We start from the raw sequence: 23338 nt of genomic DNA, 5'->3' as shown, positions 1-23338 counted from the left end.
TCTCAATTTTTTCTGTTCAGCACTTTTGGAGATATAGTGGTGCAAAGTTTTGCCGTTTTTCCAAGATGGCGGCCGACCACATGACATATGACATCATTAACATATTTTATTCCCCATGGAGAGTTCTTTACAATGAGCCATGTCTCAATTTTTTCTGTTCAGCACTTTTGGAGATTTTGTGGTGCAAAGTTTTGCCGTTTTTCCAAGATGGCGGCCGACCACGTGACCGATGACGTCATCATTAACATATTTTATTCCCCATGGAGAGTTCTTTACAATGAGCCATGTCTCAATTTTTTCTGTTCAGCACTTTTGGAGATATAGTGGTGCAAAGTTTTGCCGTTTTTCCAAGATGGCGGCCGACCACGTGACATATGACATCATCATTAACATATTTTATTCCCCATGGAGAGTTCTTTACAATGAGCCATGTCTCAACTTTTTCTGTTCAGTACTTTCGGAGATATAGAGGTGCAAAGTTTTTCGGTTTTTCCAAGATGGCGGCCGAACCACGTCACCGATGACGTCATCAATTGGGCACAGTCTATTCCAGGGCAAGACCAATATGTGTGCAAAGTTTGGCGATTCTACGTGCAACGGTGTAGACGCAGTGCTGCAAACAGACAGACAGACAAACAGACAGACAGACAGACAGACAGATGAAAAATCGGTCAGAGACCGAGGACTTGCCGGAATGTACTTTTTTATCGGCCATTTAGGACAAATATGGCGACCGAACCACGTGACCGATGACTTCATCATTAACATATTTTATTCCCCATGGAGCGTTCTTTACAATGAGCCATGTCTCAATTTTTTCTATTCAGCACTTTCGGAGCTGTTGAGTTGCAAAGTTTTCGGTTTTTCCAAGATGGCGGCCGAAACACGTGACATATGACGTCATCATTAACAAATTTCATTCCCCATGGAGAGTTCTTTACAATGAGCCATGTCTCAATTCTTTCTGTTCAGCACTTTTGGAGATATAGTGGTGCAAATTTTTGCCGTTTTTCCAAGATGGCGGCCGACCACGTGACATATGACATCATCATTAACATATTTTATTCCCCATGGAGAGTTCTTTACAATGAGCCATGTCTCAATTTTTTTCTGTTCAGCACTTTTGGAGATTTCGTGGTGCAAAGTTTTGCCGTTTTTCCAAGATGGCGGCCGACCACGTGACTGATGACGTCATCATTAACATATTTTATTCCCCATGGAGAGTTCTTTACAATGAGCCATGTCTCAATTTTTTCTGTTCAGTACTTTCGGAGATATAGAGGTGCAACGTTTTTCGGTTTTTCCAAGATGGCGGCCGAACCACGTCACCGATGACGTCATCAATTGGGCACAGTCTATTCCAGGGCAAGACCAATATGTGTGCAAAGTTTGGCGATTCTACGTGCAACGGTGTAGACGCAGTGCTGCAAACAGACAGACAGACAAACAGACAGACAAACAAACGAACAGATCAACATACTTGCCGGAAACTTTTTCCGGCAAGTAACAAACAGACAGACAAACAGACAGATGAAAAATCGGTCAGAGACCGAGGACTTGCCGGAATGTACTTTTTTATCGGCCATTTAGGACAAATATGGCGGCCGAACCACGTGACCGATGACGTCATCATTAACATATTTTATTCCCCATTGAGAGTTCTTTACAATGAGCCATACCTCAATTTTTTCTATTCAGGACTTTTGGAGATGTGGAGGTGCAGAGTTTTTCGGTTTTTCCAAGATGGCGGCCGAACCACGTGACCGATGACATCATCATTAACATATTTTATTCCCCATGGAGAGTTCTTTACAATGAGCCATGTCTCAATTTTTTCTATTCAGCACTTTCGGAGATATGGAGTTGCTAAGTTTTTCGGTTTTTCCAAGATGGCGGCCAAACACGTGACTGATGACGTCATCATTAACATATTTTATTCCCCATGGAGAGTTCTTTACAATGAGCCATGTCTCAATTTTTTCTGTTCAGCACTTTTGGAGATATAGTGGTGCAAATTTTTGCCGTTTTTCCAAGATGGCGACCGACCACGTGACATATGACGTCATCATTAACATATTTTATTCCCCATGGAGAGTTCTTTACAATGAGCCATGTCTCAATTTTTTCTGTTCAGCACTTTTGGAGATATAGTGGCGCAACGTTTTGCCGTTTTTCCAAGATGGCGCCCGAACCACGTGACTGATGACGTCATCATTTACATATTTTATTCCCCATGGAGAGTTCTTTACAATGAGCCATGTCTCAATTTTTTCTGTACAGTACTTTCGGAGATATAGAGGTGCAAAGTTTTTCGGTTTTTCCAAGATGGTGGCCGAACCACGTCACCGATGACGTCATCAATTGGGCACAGTCTATTCCAGGGCAAGACCAATATGTGTGCAAAGTTTGGCGATTCTCTGTGCAACGGTGTAGACGCAGTGCTGCAAACAGACAGACAAACAGACAGACAGACAGACAGACAGACAAACAGATGAAAAATCGGTCAGAGACCGAGGACTTGCCGGAATGTACTTTTTTATCGGCCATTTAGGACAAATATGGCGGCCGAACCACGTGACCGATGATGTCATCATTAACATATTTTATTCCACGTGGAGAGTTGTTTACAATGAGCCATACCTCAATTTTTTCTATTCAGGACTTTTGGAGATGTGGAGGTGCAGAGTTTTTCGGTTTTTCCAAGATGGCGGCCGAACCACGTGACCGATGACATCATCATTAACATATTTTATTCCCCATGGAGAGTTCTTTACAATGGGCCATGTCTCAATTTTTTCTATTCAGCACTTTCGGAGATATGGAGGTGCATAGTTTTTCGGATTTTCCAAGATGGCGGCCGAATCACGTGACCGATGACGTCATCATTAACATATTGTATTCTCCATGGAGAGTTCTTTGCAATGAGCCAAGTCTCAATTTTTTCTATTCAGTACATTCAGAGATATGGATGTGCAAAGTTTTTCGGTTTTTCCAAGATGGCGGCCGAACCACGTGACTGATGACGTCATCATTAACATATTTTATTCCACATGGAGAGTTCTTCACAATGAGCCATGTCTCCATTTTTTCTGTTCAGCACTTTTGGAGATTTCGTGGTGCAAAGTTTTGCCGTTTTTCCAAGATGGCGGCCGACCACGTGACTGATGATGTCATCATTAACATATTTTATTCCCCATGGAGAGTTCTTTACAATGAGCCATGTCTCAATTCTTTCTGTTCAGCACTTTTGGAGATATAGTGGTGCAAAGTTTTGCCGTTTTTCCAAGATGGCGGCCGACCACGTGACATATGACATCATCATTAACATATTTTATTCCCCATGGAGAGTTCTTTACAATGAGCCATGTCTCAATTTTTTCTGTTCAGCACTTTTGGAGATATAGTGGCGCAACGTTTTGCCGTTTTTTCAAGATGGCGACCGAACCACGTGACTGATGACGTCATCATTTACACATTTTATTCCCCATAGAGTTCTTTACAATGAGCCATGTCTCAATTTTTTCTGTTCAGTACTTTCGGAGATATAGAGGTGCAAAGTTTTTCGGTTTTTCCAAGATGGCGGCCGACCACGTGACATATGACGTCATCATTAACATATTTTATTGCCCATGGAGAGTTCTTTACAATGAGCCATGTCTGAATTTTTTCTGTTCAGCACTTTTGGAGATATGGAGGTGCAAAGTTTTTCGGTTTTTCCAAGATGGCGGCCGAACCACGTGACCGATGACGTCATAAATTGGGCACAGTCTATTCCAGGGCAAGACGAATATGTGTGCAAAGTTTGGCGATTCTCCGTGCAACGGTGTAGACGCAGTGCTGCAAACAGACAAACAGATGAAAAATCGGTCAGAGACCGAGGACTTGCCGGAATGTACTTTTTTATCGGCCATTTAGAACAAATATGGCGGCCGAACTACGTGATACATGACGTCATCATTAACATATTTTATTCCCCATGGAGAGTTCTTTACAATGAGCCATCTCTCAATTTTTTCCATTCTGCACTTTTGGAGATATAGTGGTGCAAGGTTTTCCCGTTTTTCCAAGATGGCGGCCGAACCACGTGACTGATGACATCATTAACATATTTTATTCCACATGGAGAGTTCTTCACAATGAGCCATGTCTCCATTTTTTCTGTTCAGCACTTTTGGAGATATAGTGGTGCAAAGTTTTTCGGTTTTCCCAAGATGGCGGCCGAACCACGTGACTGATGACGTCATCATTAACATATTTTATTCCCCATGGAGAGTTCTTTACAATGAGCCATGTCTCAATTTTTTCTGTTCAGCACTGAGATATCGAGGTGCAAAGTTTTTCGGTTTTTCCAAGATGGCGGCCGAACCACGTGACCGATGTCATCATTTGGGCACAGTATATTAGAGGGCAAGACAAATACGTGTGCAAAGTTTGGTGATTCTACGTGCAACGGTGTAGACGTAGTGCTGCAAACAGACAAACAGACAAACGAACAGATCAACATACTTGCCGGAATCTTTTCCGGCAAGTAATGAAAAATCGGTCAGAGACCGAGGACTTGCCGGAATGTATTTTATCGGCCATTTAGAACAAATATGGCGGCCGAACCACGTGACCGATGATATCATCATTACCATATTTTATTCCCCATGGAGAGTTCTTTATAATGAGCCATGTCTCAATCTTTTCAATTCAGCACTTTCGGAGATGTTGAGGTGCAACGTTTTCGGTTTTTCCAAGATGGCGGCCGAACCACGTGATCGATGACATCATCAGTAACATATTTTATTCCCCATGGAGAGTTATTTACAATGAGCCATGTCTCAATTTTTTCTGTTCAGCACTTTTGGAGATATAGTGGTGCAAAGTTTTGCCGTTTTTCCAAGATGGCGGCCGACCACGTAACATATGACATCATCATTAACATATTTTATTCCCCATGGAGAGTTCTTTACAATGAGCCATGTCTCAATTTTTTCTGTTCAGCACTTTTGAAGATATAGTGGCGCAACCTTTTGCCGTTTTTCCAAGATGGCGACCGAACCACGTGACTGATGACGTCATCATTTACATATTTTATTCCCCATGGAGAGTTCTTTACAATGAGCCATGTCTCAATTTTTTCTGTTCAGTACTTTCGGAGATATAGAGGTGCAAAGGTTTTCGGTTTTTCCAAGATGGCGGCCGAACCACGTCACCGATGACGTCATCAATTGGGCACAGTCTATTCCAGGGCAAGACCAATATGTGTGCAAAGTTTGGCGATTCTCCGTGCAACGGTGTAGACGCAGTGCTGCAAACAGACAGACAGACAGACAAACAGACAGACAGACACAGACAGACAAACGAACAGATCAACATACTTGCCGGAAAAACAAATGAAAAATCGGTCAGAGACCGAGGACTTGCCGGAATTTACTTTTTTATCGGCCATTGAGGACAAATATGGCGGTCGAACCACGTGACCGATGACGTTGTCATTAACATATTTTATTCCCTATGGAAAGTTCTTTTCAATGAGCCATTTTTTGCTTTGTGATGCGAGCCGAGATCTGAGTTACGAGCGAGCGAGCTTGGATATAAAACACGTAATCGTCGAAAAACATGAGCGAGGTGTGCGTGTTGTCGACTTGGCGAGGCAGTTCGATCGTAGTACTTCCACGATATGTACGATTTTGAAGCAGAAGGAGTCGATAAAGGCTATAACGCCAGCCAAGGGCGTGAAGATTATTTCAAAGCTCCGGACCTCTGTCCATGAAGAGATGGAGAAGTTGTTGTTTGTGTGGTTGACGGAGAAGCAGCTCGCAGGAGATACCGTGACCGAGAGCATCATCTGTGAGAAGGCACGAGACATTTACGGGGATTTAGTGCAGCAGACGGCGGGAACATCAACGGACGAGGCATCGGAAGAGTCATTCAAAGCCAGTCGGGGATGGTTTGATAATTTTAAGAAGAGGACCGGCATTCACTCCGTCGTCAGGCATGGTGAGGCAGCAAGCTCGGATGTGAAGGCAGCTGAAGATTTTATTATAACTTTTGCCGAACTGATAGAAGCCGAAGGATACATCCCCCAGCAAATCTTCAACTGTGACGAGACAGGGCTCTTCTGGAAAAAGATGCCGAGGAGGACGTATATAACGGTAAATACACTTAATAAAACCAGTTTATTTCTTTACATTCTCTTTTATTATGTACAGTATATACGAGCTCGTGCTCGTTTATACATTATTTGTTATTTATAAAGTACATTTTTCTTATTTAAAAACACGTAACAAAAAAAATTGGTGTGGTTTTTGGGGGGCTGGAACGGATTACTAGCATTTCAATTCATTTTAATGGGGAAATTTAATTTGAGAAACGAGCAAATTGAGTTACGAGCTCGGTCACAGAACGAATTAAACTCGTAAGTCAAGGTATGTATGTATGTATGTATGTATGTATGTATATATGTATGTATATATATATATATGTATACATATATATATATGTATATATATATATATATGTATATATATATATATATATGTATATATATATATATATATGTATGTATATGTATATATATATATATATATATATATATATGTATGTATATGTATATATATATATATATATATATATATATGTATGTATGTATGTATATATATATATGTATGTATGTATGTATGTATGTATGTATGTATGTATGTGTGTATATATATATATATATATATATATATATATATATATATATATATATATATATATATATATATATATATATATATATATATATATATATATATATATATATATATATATATATAAGCATGGCTCAGATAGTGGGTACACCCATAGTTACATTAAGGGCAAAATATGTTGTTCAAGGGAATATAAAATGCAACCTATTATGTTAATGTAAGTGTATTTAAGTATCTAAATCTATAATTTCAGACCTGCAGCATGTTCGGTTAAAAAATTATTAGCGAAGACATACAACACACTCAATACAGGCTTATATTGATTTGCACATAACTCGGTGTCCACTTTAATCGGTTATTTGCAGTGTGTGTGTGTGTGTTGTTTTTTTTAATGTAATATGAAGCTCAATCTTGATCACTATGGGCATCATGCTCAACAAATATTTCAGCAAATTTGCTTCAGTCACAAAATTTTGGGCAAATGAAATTTGGACACCGTTATGTGCATATCACCAGCATGGGCCAACACCACACAATATGCATACTTAGAAAAAGAAAAAAAAAGTGTTCAGCAAAATGAGTGTAAAATTGTTCGAAAGACATAGGAGAATACACACACATTTGGAAGTATTTTAATGGACCCTAAAAAGTCAATATATTTCCAGAAACATGAAAAGATGCATCGAGGACATGCACATAACTCGGACACCAAACTCGATGTTGTAATGTTACACTTTAACCCAATTGAAATTCTTTGGCTAATATGACCAATTTCAACATCACCATGAGCTAGATATTAATAACAGTACCTTATCCTCACATATGGTGTTGAAACAACTCTACCAAACAACTTTACCAAGTTGCAGTTTGTTGCATTTAACCATCTTAACATGTCTATTTTATATCCTTTGTACTCTTTATCTGTTTGTCTCCCGCGATGAAGCTAACTCCAGGGGCCTTTCACTCACTCACCGCAGGCAGGTTGGTGGTCTTTCCATCTTCTACCGACTCCTCTCTGGCCTTGCCCCCCCCCCTCCCCCCAGCTCTCTTGGGGCTCTGTCCCCCAAATATTCCCACAGGTCGCACAAGATCTGCCTGCAACCCTCTTATGGTTAAACTGCCAAAATCAAGACTCTCTGCTCATTCCTCTTTTCTCCTGCCTCTGGAACAAACTCCCTCACTCTCTTCAATCCCACTCCTCCCTCCAGGTCTTTAAAACAGCTGTTCACCACCATCTCTTATCTTCCCTCATCCAAAACCTTGATCGTTTCTACCCCACTAATTTCACCCCAAATCCTACACTTTTTTGAAATACCAACTTCTGTCCTAGAAGTCCTTGGTGTCCTTGTGTTTTATACTTAACCCACCCACCTTCCCACGCCTCCTCCCTCCAAGCCCTCTCCCTCCCACACATCTCCCTGCTCTCAAATGTTGTGTTTGTGTGCTTCTCCTTCTCTCCCCATCTTGTCTTCCGCTCCCGCTTTTTATATATTTTGTTTGTCTGGTTGATTTGTTTGTGAAATAAATGTTAGCTCTTTCACGAGCCTCGATTCAGTATACAAAAAAAAAAAAAATTGTGATGAACAGTGATCGTAAATCAATAAATGTGGACAAATTCTGATCATTTACTCGAGATTCACCGATAGAAATGAAAGCCATTCGGCACATAACGTGGACATCGCAGGATGCGTGTCCAAGTTATGTGCGGTATTACAACTTCAGTGTCAGCATGACGTGCCGAATATGATAGCTTAAATTTACCGAAACACACATTTTTATTCATGGAGACAAATTATTTTTGCCTCACCAAATGAAAAGCAGTACTTCATGAGAGAAACTCAGTAGAGAACAATATCGGGACGATGTTGATCTTCACAATGGCGCGTAACATGCGTCAGCATGAGCCAACCAAGAGAGGCATGAGGAAAATTAAACAGAAAAGCCATGAACTTCTGCACAATATATCGTAAAAATTCATGCAATTTCTTTAGAATTTTAACAAAACGTTCCTTTTGGTAATAAAGTAGATTCATACTTCTTACCTTGCAGGTCTTTATTCAACTGAAAACATTCAAATACTGGTTAAAGTGAAGAATGATATGACGACGGCGAGCTCCGCGAGTCGAAATTGTAAACTCGGATTCGCACGTCACGCTAGTGAGGAGACACGGACACGCAGAGTCGCAGACGAATGCTGAGCTTGCCGGAGAATGATAGTTTGCAAGTGCGCGTGTGTGGTCTTATTGTTTTCACCGAGCAGGAAACTTGGTAAACAAGCATGATTTTCCGAAGACGGCGATCTATCGTTCGGATGGATGAGGAGAGAGTGATACGCACGTGACGGGGCTGACACAAAAATTGCGAAGAATTATATTTGTCCAGATTTTTTATTTTCCGATCACAACATTGACCTCCTCTTTTTCTCTTCTTGTTTTCCCACTTATTTTCAATAAATAAGGCCATATTTGGGACGGAAATTTAAGGAAACAATATCAGCCTTGGCTCCCCCATTTTCTCTGTTGCAACGGACACCAAGCGTTATGTGCGAATCTTGTTTTTCTGGCGGGCCTACAACGCATTGGAAACTTGACTGTTGAACACAAAACATGATCAACACATAGTAGTGACATCCAGTTTTATTTTAAGAGTAACTACATTGAAAATAATCAACAGGAACGACACATGCAATGAGAAAAACATTTTAAAGAGCACAAATGTAACATTTCTTTATATTATAAAGGCCATTTTTTGACGTACTTACATTCATATTATAAAAATCATAATTAAAATCATTTGTATTGCTGGTTTCTACAGGTCCACCAAGGTGTCTGCCTTCACATCTGACAATTAGTTTTGTATCTAGGCACCTCATTTTTATTTTCTGGGGGAATTCATGCAAGCATAGTAAAGTGTACCCACTATCTGAGCCATGCACTATATCTATAAAACAGTGTGTGTGTGTGTGTGTGTGTGTGTGTGTGTGTGTGTGTGTGTGTGTGTGTGGTGTGTGTGGTGTGTGTGTGGTGTGTGTGTGTGTGTGTAATGTTACCGATAAACTCCTAAACGGAGAGGCTAACGTGCTTGATATTTGGCATAGACATGGCCATTGAGCCTGGGACGAACATGGCCGAACTCAAAATATTTGACGATCCATATTTTTTATTCATATTTACCTCAGCGCATTTCAGCGCACGGAATCAACGGAATCAGAGCAGGTGGGCGCTGATTCGCTCAGAGCGATCACGTGATGACACTATGAACGATATGACAAAAAAAATCGCTATGACGCTATGAAAAAAAAAAATCGCTATGACGCTATGAAAAAAAAAATCGCTATGGCGCTATGAACGAAATGACGCTATGAAAAAAAAAATTGCTATGAAACGCTATGAATGCTATGACAAAAAAAAAATCGCTTGCTTTGCCAAAGGGCACGCTCCCCCCCCCCCCCCGTTCCCCTCCCCTCCCCTCCCCCACCCAGCAATGCCGGGTACTTCTGCTAGTATATATATATAAGATTAAAAACACCTCACAGCCACAAAACATGAAATTAAAAACACTTCACAGCCACGAAACACGAAATTAAAAACACCTCACAGCCACAAAACACGAAATTAAAAACACCTCACAGCCACGAAACATGAAATTAAAAACACCTCATAGCCACAAAACACGAAATTAAAAACACCTCAGCCTGGTGTTGGCTTAGCGGTTGGGGTGCCGGCTTGGGATCCTAGGATCCTGGGTTCGAATCCCGGTCGATCGCTGAATTAACGCCAGGGTGGTTGACTCAGCCTGTCATCCTTCCGAGGTCGGCAAATTGAGTACCAGCTTGCTGGGATGAATGATCACGGTGTGTACCCCGATTTAGAATAGGCACACTGTATCCCTGCGCATCGTAAGAGCGTGACCAAAGGTTGGCGTCAGGAAGGGCATCCGGCAATAAAAACATTGCCTCAAACAGGGAACCATGAATTGTCATGGGGCCCCGCAAGGCTAACCCCTGCTCTAGCAGGGAAAAATGGCCTTAAAACGATCTTTCATTCATTCACAGCCACGAAATTAAAAACACCTCACCACCACATCATTTTACACCTCACCACCACATAATTCAAAATACCTCACCACCACGTGATTCAAAACCACCACCACGTTATTAAAAACACTTCACAACCATGGAAATAAAAGTTTCAGGGAGTAGTTCAGTGACAAGACACTGCCCAGATATGTAGATATATAGATAAATAAACCTGAAAATCGCAAAGCCAGAATTATTTTTTGGTCTGGGAAGCCCATGCGAGGTTTCTTCTTCTTCAGCCTCTCACAACCCTGGGTGAAAATGCGATCCTTTTTTAAAAAGTTCAAATTTTGCCAAATCTGTTTCATTCATTTGTTAATATACCTCAGCCATTGACAAATCTGGAATTATAATTTTATTTGAGGTTCAAATTAACCCGGGACATTGTGTCAAACGATGCCGGCATGTCTGTACATGTGATAAATAATTAATCGTCCACAGGCAAAGACTTCTTCTTCACGCAATAACAACTTCCAGCTTCCAGACCGTACATCCAATCATCTTCAAATTTTGCACACTTGTTACTCTTCATGACCTCTACTACAGTATGAAGTTTCATGTCGATCAATGAAGTGGTTCAAGGGATATAAATGTTTTTATTATTTGCGTTTAATTAACGACTAGCAGAGGTACCCGGCTTTGCACGGGAGTGGGAGGAGGAGGGGAGGGGGAAGAGGAGGGGAGGGGAACGGGGGGGAGGGGGGAGGGGGAAGCGGGGGAGGAGGAGGGGAGGGGGAAGAGGAGGGGAGGGGAATGGGGGGGAGGGGGAAGGGGGGGAGGGGGGAGGGGAAGGGGGGAGGGAAGGGTGCGGGGGTGCCCAGGGGAAGAAGGGCCCCTCCCCTCCCCCTCCCCCCCCTTTCCCCTCCCCCCCTCCCCTCCCCCCTTCCCCCTCCCCCTCCCCCTTCCCCCTCCCCCTCCCTCCCCCCCTCCCATCCCCTTCCCCCTCGTTCCCCTCCCCTTCTCTTCCCCCTCCCCTCCTCCTCCCCCTTCACACCAGGGGGGTTGACTCAGCCTGTCATCCCACCGAGGTCGGAAGTCGGAACTCATTGTCGTCAAATAAATGTAGCCTGTATGTTTCACTCTTTGTCACATGCCGTTGGTCCCATGTCAATCGGATGAAGTTGAAAAATTAACGTTACGAAGGTTCTCTGGGACGTACTCATTCCGAATAATGAAGTTGAAAAATTAACGTTCCGAAATACGCTAATTACGCTAACAGAAGCGCTGGAGGGAGCACTGCGCTCCCTCCCTTAGATTCCCTCCCTCTTCTGCTAGCGCTAATTACGCGTAACACACTAATTTTAAAACCCGAAGTTTTTTTAATTTTAAGGTGTGCTGTAGTCAGAAGCGCTAGAAGCGCTGCGCTCCCTCCCTTCGAATCCCTCTCTCTTCTGCTAGTAATACGCTAATTTTAAAACCCGAAATTTTTTAAATGTTTATGTCTCCGTGACATTCCTGGGACCATCCCGAGTCGAACAGTACTTTCCGCTCGCAAATCCGTCCACGGGTTCTCGAGATCTTAGAGATTGTAGACCCGAAGTTTTTTTAATTTTAAGGTGTGCTGTAGTCAGAAGCGCTAGAAGCGCTGCGCTCCCTCCCTTCGAATCCCTCTCTCTTCTGCTAGTGCTAATAATACGCTAATTTTAAAACCCGAAATTTTTTAAATGTTTATGTCTCCGTGACATTCCTGGGACCATCCCGAGTCGAACAGTACTTTCCGCTCGCAAATCCGTCCACGGGTTCTCGAGATCTTAGAGATCATAGATAGAGGCCAACTCTACTTTATATATATAGATATGCCTGGCGTTGGCTTAGCGGTTAGGGTGCCGGCTTGGGATCCTAGGATCCTGGGTTCGAATCCCGGTCGATCGCTGAATTAACGCCAGCGGGGTTGACTCAGCCTGTCATCCTTCCGAGGTCGGCAAATTGAGTACCAGCTTGCTGGGATGAATGATCCCGGTGTGTACCCCGGTTTAGAATAGGCACACCGTATCCCTGCGCATCGTAAGAGCATGACCAAGGGTTGGTGTCAGGAAGGGCACCGGCCATAAAAACATTGTCTCGAACAGGGAACCATGATTGTCATGGGGCCCGCAAAGGCTAACCCCCGCTTTAGCGGGGAAAAATGGCCTTAAAACGATCATTCAATTAACGATATCTGCCAAACCACGTGACCTATCGCAAATTCCAAAAGGACATTTTAGTAGACTGATATGCTGAACAGTTTTTTTTTGTACACTGAATTGAGGCTCGTGAAAGAGCTAACATTTATTTCACAAACAAATCAACCAGACAAACAAAACATACAAAAAGAGGGAGCGGAAGACAAGATGGGGAGAGGTGGGGAAGCACACAAACACACACCTGAGAGCAGGGAGAAGCGCAGGAGGGAGAGGGCCTGGGGGGAGGAGGCATGGGAAGGGGGAGGGGGGGGTGTAAAACACAAGGAGACCAAGGACTTCCAGGACAGAAGTTGGTATTTCAAAAAAGTGTAGGATTTTGGGTGAAATAAGTGGGGGTAGAAGAGATCAAGGTTTTGGATGGGGGAAGATAAGAGATGGTGGTGAACAGCTGTTTTAAAGACCTGGAGCGTGGAGTGGGATTGAAGAGAGTGAGGGAGTTTGTTCCAGAGGCGGGAGAAAAGAGGAATGAAGGAGTGAAGGTGAGCAGAAAGTCTTGATTTTGGCAGTTTAACCATAAGAGGGTTGCAGGCAGATCTTGTGCGACCTGTAGGAATATTTGGGGGACAGAGCCCAGAGAGAGCTGGGGGGGCAAGGCCAGAGAGAAGTCGGTAGAAGACGGAAAGACCACCAACCTGCCTGCGGTGCGTGAGTGAAAGGCCCTTGGAGTTAGCTTCATCGCGGGAGATTCCAATGATTCTGAACGCTTTGGTTTCAACAGCGTGAAGACGAGCTAGGTGTCAGGCAGGAGCACCAGCCCAGAGGGGAGAGCAGTATTCCATTGAGCTGCGGATGAAAGCCTTGTATGTGGTGAGGAGCTCAGGTGTGCCAAGGAAGGACTTCACATGACGGAGGATGCCCAGTCGGCGACTGGCTTTGGAGGCCAGATTTGAAATGTGGTTTTCCCAGGAAAGATCATGGCAGATAGTGAGACCCAAAAGCTTGAGTGACAGAACTTCTTGGAGAGGATTATTCAGAAAGTGGATGGGAGGGTTGTCCAGTCGGTCTTTTCGGAGAGACATCATAAGAGTGTGAGATTTGTCAGGATTGAAAGACATGTTCGACTTGTTTGCCCAGTCTGTGATTTTGACCAGGTCTGCAGAGAGTGAGGAGGCTGCGGACTGCCGATCTGAGGTATGAGGAATGGAGCGACAGAGAGTAGAGTCGTCAGCAAAGAGATAGAGAGGATGTTCAAGAGAGTCAGAGAGATCATTGATGAAGACCAGAAAAAGCACAGGGCCCAGGACACTGCCTTGGGGAACTCCAGCCTGAACGGGAAGAGGAGATGACAGAAACCCATTCAGGGCCACACGTTGACTACGACTAGAGAGGACGTCCGCCAGCCATGCGTGGAGATTTCCATGGATACCAAAGGAGAAGAGTTTGGTGAGCAGAGCGGGGTGCCAGACCGTATCGAAGGCACGTGATATGTCAAGGGAGACAGCTCTAATTTCCTGTTTGGCATTGAGGACCTCCATCCATTGTTGAGAAAGCAGAAGCAGCATGTCCAGAGTAGAGTGACCAGGTCTGAAACCAAATTGATGGTCAGAGATCAAGCCATTGGAGAAGAGGAAAGATTTCATATCTGAAGCAATGATGGATTCCATGACTTTGCTGATAATTGTAAGAAGGCTGATTGGTCTGTAGTTGCTAGGATCTGTTTTTGCACCTTTTTTGTGCAAAGCGGTGATGTTGGCTGATTTCCAAGCAGATGGCAGATGACCTTGAGCAAAGGAGAGGGTGAAGAGAACAGAGAGAGGGAGTGAAAGAGCGGAAGAACATGATTTTAGGACCCGTGGGCTGATGCCGTCAGGACCAGTTGCAGAATCAGAGTCGAGGGTTGACAGAAACTTTTCCACCTTGTCAGGAGGAAAGGACACAGAGTCCAGGAGCAGCTGGGTACGACTGGGTATGGTGGGTACAGAGAGGGATGGGTTTGGGACACAAGATTTAGAAGCAAACACAGAGTTGAGGCATTCAGCTTTTTCACGTGCGGAGTCAGCCGTGTAGCCGTTTGAGGTGAGGGAGGGGATGGAGGGGGAACAAACACCAGAAACAAATTTGACTAGACGCCACCAGGATTTGGAAGAGGGAGACAGATAAGAGAGTTCGGTCTTGAAAACGGAGAGATATAGTTTCCTGGCTCTCCTGAGGGTGGACACACACTTGTTTCGGGCTTTGTGAAAGGAAATGAGATTTCCTTCCGTTGGATTTGCTTTTCAGGAGACGAAAGCAAGTTGTTTCTGGGCAACTGCCTCACCACAAGATTCCGTGTACCATGGACGGGAGGAAGGGTATGACAACTGAAGACGAGATGGGATAAATCTGTGCATGAGAGAGAGTAATTTACTTTGGAAGAATTCCCAGGATGAGTTGATGTCAGAGGTGGTAGAGATGGGAGACCAGTCCAGATGATTGATGGCTGCTTGAAGACCGTGCCAGTTGGCCTGAGTGAAATGCCAGACTCGTCGACGCTGAGGAGGCTCTCTGAGAATGGTCAGAGATGTCCACTTTGACAAGCACATGATCAGATGAGCCGATTGGAGCAGAAGAAGAGCAGCAGACATTTTCAGGGAAGTTAGTCATAACCAAGTCCAGAAGAGAAGGTGCTCCGTTGACTGAGATCCGGTTCGGGAAATTGACAGATTGTGTCAGTCCCAGTGAGTCGCAGAAGTCCTTTGCTGAAGAGCCATGGCTGGTGAGAGAGGTACCCACACCCACACCCAGCCAACTGGCATCGTGACAACTGAAATCACCACATATGAGGAAGAGAGAGTTGGGATGGGTAGAAAGAAGTTGGTCCATATTATCAGACTGCGAGATGTAGATGGAGTCATCACTGTTTGGTGGACGGTACAACACACATATGAACAAAAGGTGGGAGCGAAGGGGAAGCTGTAGCCAAAGGTATTCCTGGGGGTAAGGTGGAGAGAGGGCGGTGCAGGGCGAGTGAGGAAGAGAGTTTTTTATAAAGATAGCAACCCCACCTCCAGGACGAGGCTCAGGTCTATCATACCGGAGGAGGGAGTAACCTGGGAGAGATACCAAGGAATCAGAGACATCATGAAGGAAGAAAGTTTCTGTTAAGCAGATCACATTTGGTTTGTCAGAAGCAACTTGTATGGAGAGATCAGTCAGGGTTGAGCGAAGTCCCCGGATGTTTGAGGTCCATACCGTTAATGAAGAGGAAGGGGGAGCATCAGATACAGAACAGGGGGGGGGGGGGAGGGGATGTGGATGTAAGATGTGGAAGAGGAGGAAGAGGTAGGGAGAGCTGTTGAAGGTTTGTCAGAGATTTCAGAATAGCTTGGAGAAAGGGAAGAATGGGGCGGACAAAAGGTTTGATGGAGATTGGGTGAGGCACAGTGAGGTGTTATTTGAGGAGGAGGAAGAGCAAGGCAGAAGGTTGGGGGAGATGAAGGTGAAAGTTGGAAGGGGGAAGAAGCAGGGAGGATGCTTTGAGGAGGAGGAGGAGTGAGAGGGGAGTCTAGGAGGGGAGGAGCGAGGGAGAGTCTTGGAGGCGAGGGGTGTGGGGGGAGTTTGGGAGGGAGGGGAGGGAAGGGGCAAGGGGGGAGATTTGAAAGGGATGGGTGATGGGGAAGATTTGGAGGGGAGGGGCAAGGGGGTAGATTTGGAGGGGAGGGGTGATGGAGAAGTTTTGGAGGGGAGGGGTGATGGGGAAGTTTTGGAGGGAAGGGGTGATGGGGAAGTTTTGGAGGGAAGGGGTGATGGGGAAAAATTTGGAGGGGAGGGGAAAGGGGGAAAGATTTGAAAGGGATGGGTGATGGGGAAGATTTGGAGGGGAGGGGCAAGGGGGAAGATTTGAAAGATGGGTGATGGGGAAGATTTGGAGGGGAGGGGCAAGGGGGTAGATTTGGAGGGGAGGGGAGATGGGGAAGTTTTGGAGGGGAGGGGTGATGGGGAAGTTTTGGAGGGAAGGGGTGATGGGGAAGTTTTGGAGGGAAGGGGTGATGGGGAAGATTTGGAGGGGAGGGGTGATGGGGAAGATTTGGAGGGGAGGGGCAAGGGGGAAGATTTGAAAGATGGGTGATGGGGAAGATTTGGAGGGGAGGGGTAAGGGGGTAGATTTGGAGGGGAGGGGTGATGGGGAAGTTTTGGAGGGGAGGGGGGATGGGGAAGTTTTGGAGGGAAGGAGGGATGGGGAAGATTTGGAGGGGAGGGGTGAGATTGGATTTTGAAAAATGTCCGATTAATGGGAAACGAACATTTCTTGCAAAATGAGTTTGAGGACGCTGAAGGAGGGGTGGAGTGCTGGAGAGTTTCGGGAATGTAGAAAAAAGGAACTGTAAGAGATGGTATTTTTTTTTCGAATGAACTGATTTGGTGAGCAAGTCGAAAGCATCCTTTTATAGGAGAAGAAGAAAAAGGTGTTATAATATATGACAGAAAACAGTTGTTCAGGGGAAAGTTGAAACATCTTTAACAACGTGATCATGAACAACGTGAACGAAGAACGAACGAACAAATAAGGACAACAAATAAACGAATAAGAACTGAGAAGGAAATATTTTTTGGGGTTTTTGTTTTTGTTTTTTTGAGTTGAGATATTAAACAATGAGTATGGGATGAACGACTGGGACAAAACAGAGAACGAAAGTAATTGCAGCGCAATCAACGAACCGCTGAGAGAAAACAAAGCCACAAGGTCGGAGACGGTAGCCTAAGCCTACTAGTAATAGGCCTCAGAATACGCGACACGAATTAACCGACGATTTAATATACATGTATGAAAAATTAACACCGAAAATTTTCCTAAAGACACACTATAGGTACACACACCGGAAGATAGATACAGTCTCGACAAAAACACAATTGTGAAAAATTACTTAACTTCGCAAACGTGAGCGCACGGGGCAGCTTCGAAAAAACGTCATGTTGGCAACAAAGGCCACCAGATGAGCCCTTGTGAGGCCACCAGATTTGTGAAGTTTCCCCTCGATTGGATCACAAGTGAGGGAGGAGCTAGGTTTTAAATGTTTGTGCTTAAAAACGTCATAACTCTGAAACCATGTGATGCATGATGTCATGCTCGCTGACTTTTTTGTTCATCATGGGTATGCGATTCTGCCTGCAAAGTTTGGCCTCGATCTGTTCAGGCGTTTTGGAGAAAATTGGATTTTAGTGTTTTTCACTCAAAACAATATGGCGGTCGAACCACGTGACCTGTGACGTCATAATTTCAATTGAAATATTCTGCAGACCGAGTCCCCCCTATGGTAAAAATTTGCTCTCAATCGGTCCAATTATTGCAGAGAAAATGGTTTTTGAAGGAAAACAGAAAAAAAATTCCCCAAAAAACTTCCTGGATCCGGAATAATTTCCTGAGCTTCACCAAAAACTAATCAATTCTTCCTTATCCCAAGTGCAATCATCCCACCAACTTTCATCCAAATCCGTTCAGAACTTTTCCAGATATCTTGTGCGCGCACACACACACACACACACACACACACACACACACACACACACACACACACACACACACACACACACACACACACACACACACACACACACACACACACACACACACACACACACACACACACAATTGTACAGTATCGGTTGTTCCTAAACTTAAATAATTTAAAGGATTGTTGTAAATGATGTTAATTTTACAACATCCCATATTCAACTTTATTTAAATTTTAAACCTCAAACATAGTTCCTCCACCTAAAGCAAGAACCTTAACCCGTAAGCAAATGACTAGTTTCCCGACTGCATGGATCATCAGCTGGGCACCGTTCTTCCTCGAGGTTTCAATCCTTTCAGCCCAGGACCTCTCCAAACGGCAGATCCACAACCTCGATCATGGATCCACATCAATTGATGGTAAATCAGTGGATCCACAACCTCAGTTGCGTCCAGGCAGTCAGGCAACCCATCAATGCAACATCACTTATTCCAACTTTACTTGCAATAGGATTTAATGTGTTATCATATATTTATAACTTCCCTTACACACTCGATAATATGATAATATCATTAAGTCATTCACATCTTACCCTTAAACACATCAATCGACCAAACAGCATGACCACACCACCTACCTTTCTATCAAACTCTATTTCGAATGTTCAAACTGTCATATATAACGGTTTTTGGCATGCTGCCGTATCCTAGCAACCAATGATTCCTAGCAACATTAATTTGTAGTATATTTAATTATTATATTGTACTGTATTTACATAAAGATCTCATGAATAATATTTTTAATATTCGTATTGTATTTCACTAATTCGATTTGGTGTCGTTTTGTGATTTTAAAGAAAACTTGTTTTAATCTACCAACTGCAGCCCCCTGTGCTAACATACGTCTGACTAGTTGTTGTAATTTATTGACCAGTTCAGAGCCGTGTGTGGTTGCTCTCACAGTCCTAATTATTTCACCTGCAACCGTACCATAAAATAGCTTTTTGGGAATTTTGCTGTCTAAGAAAGGCATTCGGACAATGTGGAATGAAATGCATCTCGTTTATCAAATAATTTGGTGTGAAATTTATTATTATGGATGTCAATTTGTAATTCTAAAAAGGAAACTGAAGTGGAACTGTGGAAGTTTGGTTTTCCTTTTTTAATTCAAGTTCTTTTGGATATATATCATCATGAAGCTGCTCAAATATAAATCCATCATTAAAAAAAAAAAAAAAACCACCTTTAGAGGCCATTTTTCCCCGCAAGCGGGGGTTGGCCTTTTTCGGGAACCGTGGTTGTTGTTGTTTTTCGGTCCCCTTTTTGAAGCAATGTTTTACTGCCGGATGCCCTTCCTGACGCCAACCCTTGCCGCCTTTAACGACAAACAGGGAATTACCAGTGAACTGGTCCTCAATTAGCCGACCTCGGAAGGATGACAGGCTGAGTCAACCCCCCTGGCGTTAATTCAGCGATCGACCGGGATTCGAACCCAGGATCCTAGGATCCTAAGCCGGCACCCCAGCCGCTAGCCCAACACCAGGGTTCTATCTTGGGTTGGGTTGGGTTCTACCCAACACCAGGGTATAAATCCATCATTAATTGCCAACAAATCATCAAATGAACCTATAGATGTTTCCGCATCTTCGTGCAGTTGTTAATTTATTCCTGCACATGTTCTGGACCCAATCAAATTCGTACATGTGCAGAAACAAATTTGCAAAGAAAGGGGCCGGATCTGAACCCATGGGTATGCCCACTGTCTGCTGGAGTATCTTGTTGCCAAATGTAAATAAACTGTTGTTCAGCAGAAATCGAATACTTTCGTTGGGTTTACTTTTTGAAAAACTGCATGAATATTGATCATCCTTTACAGACCAGTGTGCTCTGTTTTGATATACATTTATGTATACTCTATTACCTCCTGCAAATGCTTTATCTATTGCTCTGTCCAATGCAGTTACCAGCTTGTCATGTGGAATGTTTGTGTACAATGTGGAAAAATCAAAGGTTGAAAGACATTTGGCTTTACCCTTGTTATTAATGTTGTGGACACTGTCGATTACCGGTTTGGAATTATCAATGATCCAGAATTTCTCAATACCAGAATAAAACTTCACTTTTTCATGGTAGTTTTTTAAGCATTTATAGATTAGTTTCATTTCCGCTGTAATACTGCCCGACAAAGGTTTCAAACTACATTCTCTACTTGCGATGATGAACCTCATCTTACAAGGGTGTTTGTGCATTTTTGGGATCCAGTAAATGAATGGTAATTTATGGTGTTTATCCGGAACTAGCAGTCTTCTCACCGTTGAGTGATTTGTACGGTGTTGTATCAAGTCTGTTTTGTTCTCGTTACTTATTTTGTAGGTCTTTGAAATTCCCGTGTCTAAGCCCAATTCTTCCAAAAGTGTTTGAATGTAGAATGTTTTACATACAAATGCAATATTATTATTTGCTTTGTCAATTGGAACAATAACATATTGTGTTTGAAGCTGCCTTAAGCAATCACGTGTCTCTGGATTGTTTAAAATTGCCTTCGGATTATTGATTCGAACTTTTCTTTTCAAATCAACAACTCTCCTTTTCACATGTTTCTCTACCTCCTCCAACCATAAAGCCATAAAAAACACACACACACACACACACACACACACACACACACACACACACACACACACACACACACACACACACACACACACACACACACACACACACACACACACACACACACACACACACACACACACACACACACACACACACACACACACACACACACACACACACACACACACACACACACACACACACATATTACTCCCGCCACAAATAAGCAATTTTAACAAAAAACAAAAACAGCACTGGAGCAACAAGGTTCTCCAAAAAACAAAATTGGGGGAACAGGGGGAACCTGGAGGGAAGAGGACGTGGAGCCTGTGGAGGAAGAGGATCCACAAGTCAGAAATTCCAAAAGGGAAAGCACATTACAATAGTTAAATGTTCAATTAGAACACATCCCAAAGGAACATCCACCATGCAATTCCAACACTCAAATTGCATCACAATTACTGTGAATGACTTGCACGGCTCAGACTCCCAGGGAATGGAGAGGGGAAGCACTCTGGAGTTTAAAAAAGGAAAGGAATTCCTGTACCCATTGAGGCGGTTTCGAATCACTTTGACTCCGATGATGCTCTCTCCGACCGACGCGAAGGCTTGCGCCAAGAACGACTCGTCCATGAGGGGATCCAACTGCAGGGAAACAAAATGGGAGATTTCAGGATCACAGGGAAATCCAATTGGGAATTCCAATGGAACAAAAAAAATTGGGAATTCCGGAAATCCAAACAATGACACTTAGGTGAATAGTTTTTAAACAGCAAAACAAATACAAAATCGATGTTCCAACTGTACAACGAATTTTTTCTTAATTACGAGGGTCTATTTATTACGTACGCATGGAAGGGGAAAAATTAGTGGGGGTAGAGAGGGGGGAAGATTCCCACCATATTGCAATCAGAATAAATATATAAATCCTGAACCTCGACGAACAAGCACCAAATATGAAAAAGATCGACATCTTTTGAATTTTAGAGCAAACCACGCTGAGTGCTGCGTTACCACAATTTGTTAAAGTACCATACGGTTTCAACAGATGCCGATCCGGGGTTCAGTCGACCCGATCCACCCATCGATGACACAGGGTCACGTCCCGGGCCGAACTGCACTAAGAAGGAACAACGGCCGAGGAAGATGGAAGAACAAACGCAGACAATGGCGGCGTAGGAAGAACACACGTGGTCGTTTGGGTTTCGGACGAGGCCGGTTACGCGGGCTCGGTAGAGACAGTAGGGTCGTGCATATGGGCCCGGGGGGTTCAAAGCGGGAAATAACGCCACGGAATTAGAAAGTCCGTCAACTCGGCCGCGATAACGAGGAAAGTCGGGAGTTTAGGGCAGCCGGGACAAGGCCCGAGCGAGTGAACGAACTGCGAGTGCGAATGAATGCCTCGCACTCGTTTAATGAGTAAACGTCGAACCCTTGGGGTCTCAGTGTCCCAAAGGCGCACACTCACGTCTCCGATCCACAAGCTGGCCATCTGAGGGGACGGAGACGAAGCGAGGCGCTCGATAATGGGAGTATGAAAGCTGGAGCAGGAACCCGAAAAAAGCAATATGGTGCAGATCTCAACGTTTCTCTCATTCATTCGTTTATTTACTCTTTTATTCATTCATGCACGTTTATCGAAACTAAGATCGGTTTAAAAGACAAAATTTGTTGCTTTCGTCGCCTTGATTCGAAAAATAAACTTAATTGATACATTTAAATCGACTAAGTTGTTTTAAAAAAAAAAAACATGGATCGTAAAAACTCCAATTCTGATAGTGATAGATGTACGCGGAATGGTTGGGCGGGAAGGAGGAGGGGGCCGTGGAACCTGCTGGGGATACCGGGGACGGAGGGCGGGGCAGAAGGAGGAGGGGAAGCAGGAGAAGGAGAACGAAGAGCAGGATAACGAGGAGAAGGAGAAGGAGAACGAGGAGCAGGAGAACGAGGAGAAGGAGAACGATGAGCAGGAGAACGAGGAGAAGGAGAACGAGGAGCAGGAGAACGAGGAGAAGGAGAACGAGGAGGCGTGGAACCCGCTGGGGATTACGGGGGTGGAGGTTGGGAAGGAAGGAGGAGGACGACGTGGAACCTGCTGGGATACCGGGGGGGCGGGGAAGGAGGAGGAGAAGGAGGTGAAGGAGGAGATTGAGGAGGAGTGGAACCCGCTGGGGATACAGGGGGGGAGGAATGAGGAGGAGGACGTGGCACCCGCTGGGGATACGGGGGGGGGAGGAATGAGGAGGAGGACGTGGCACCTGCTGGGGATACTGGGGCGGGGGTGGGGAGGAGAAGGAGGTGAAGGAACTAGGAAGTGAGGAATGAGAAGGAGGAGGCGTGGAACCCGCTG

The 23338-nt window shown here is 44.1% G+C and overlaps 1 protein-coding gene across 2 annotated transcripts in view; it reads right to left on the bottom strand.

Annotated features, from left to right (window-relative positions):
• The window catches only part of LOC137421739 (tRNA selenocysteine 1-associated protein 1-like), a 98926-nt gene extending 76318 nt beyond the window's left edge, over positions 1-22608 (bottom strand). For both annotated transcript variants that reach the window (XM_068108076.2, XM_068108077.2), the window contains exons 1-2: positions 22457-22608; positions 21536-21633 (exon numbers count right to left, since the gene is read on the bottom strand). In XM_068108076.2, coding sequence (XP_067964177.2) covers positions 21536-21633; positions 22457-22588 — 230 coding nt within the window. In that variant the 5' untranslated portion in view covers positions 22589-22608. The remainder of the gene's footprint in view (positions 1-21535; positions 21634-22456) is intronic.
• Positions 22609-23338: the final 730 nt, after the last annotated feature.

This window comes from Myxine glutinosa, chromosome 2 (assembly GCF_964187855.1).
Source record: "Myxine glutinosa chromosome 2, kmMyxGlut1.1, whole genome shotgun sequence".
In the NCBI taxonomy this organism is placed as follows: domain Eukaryota; kingdom Metazoa; phylum Chordata; class Myxini; order Myxiniformes; family Myxinidae; genus Myxine; species Myxine glutinosa.
The sequence above is the reverse complement of the archived record's forward strand: the minus strand, read 5'-3'. Positions and strand labels throughout refer to the sequence as shown.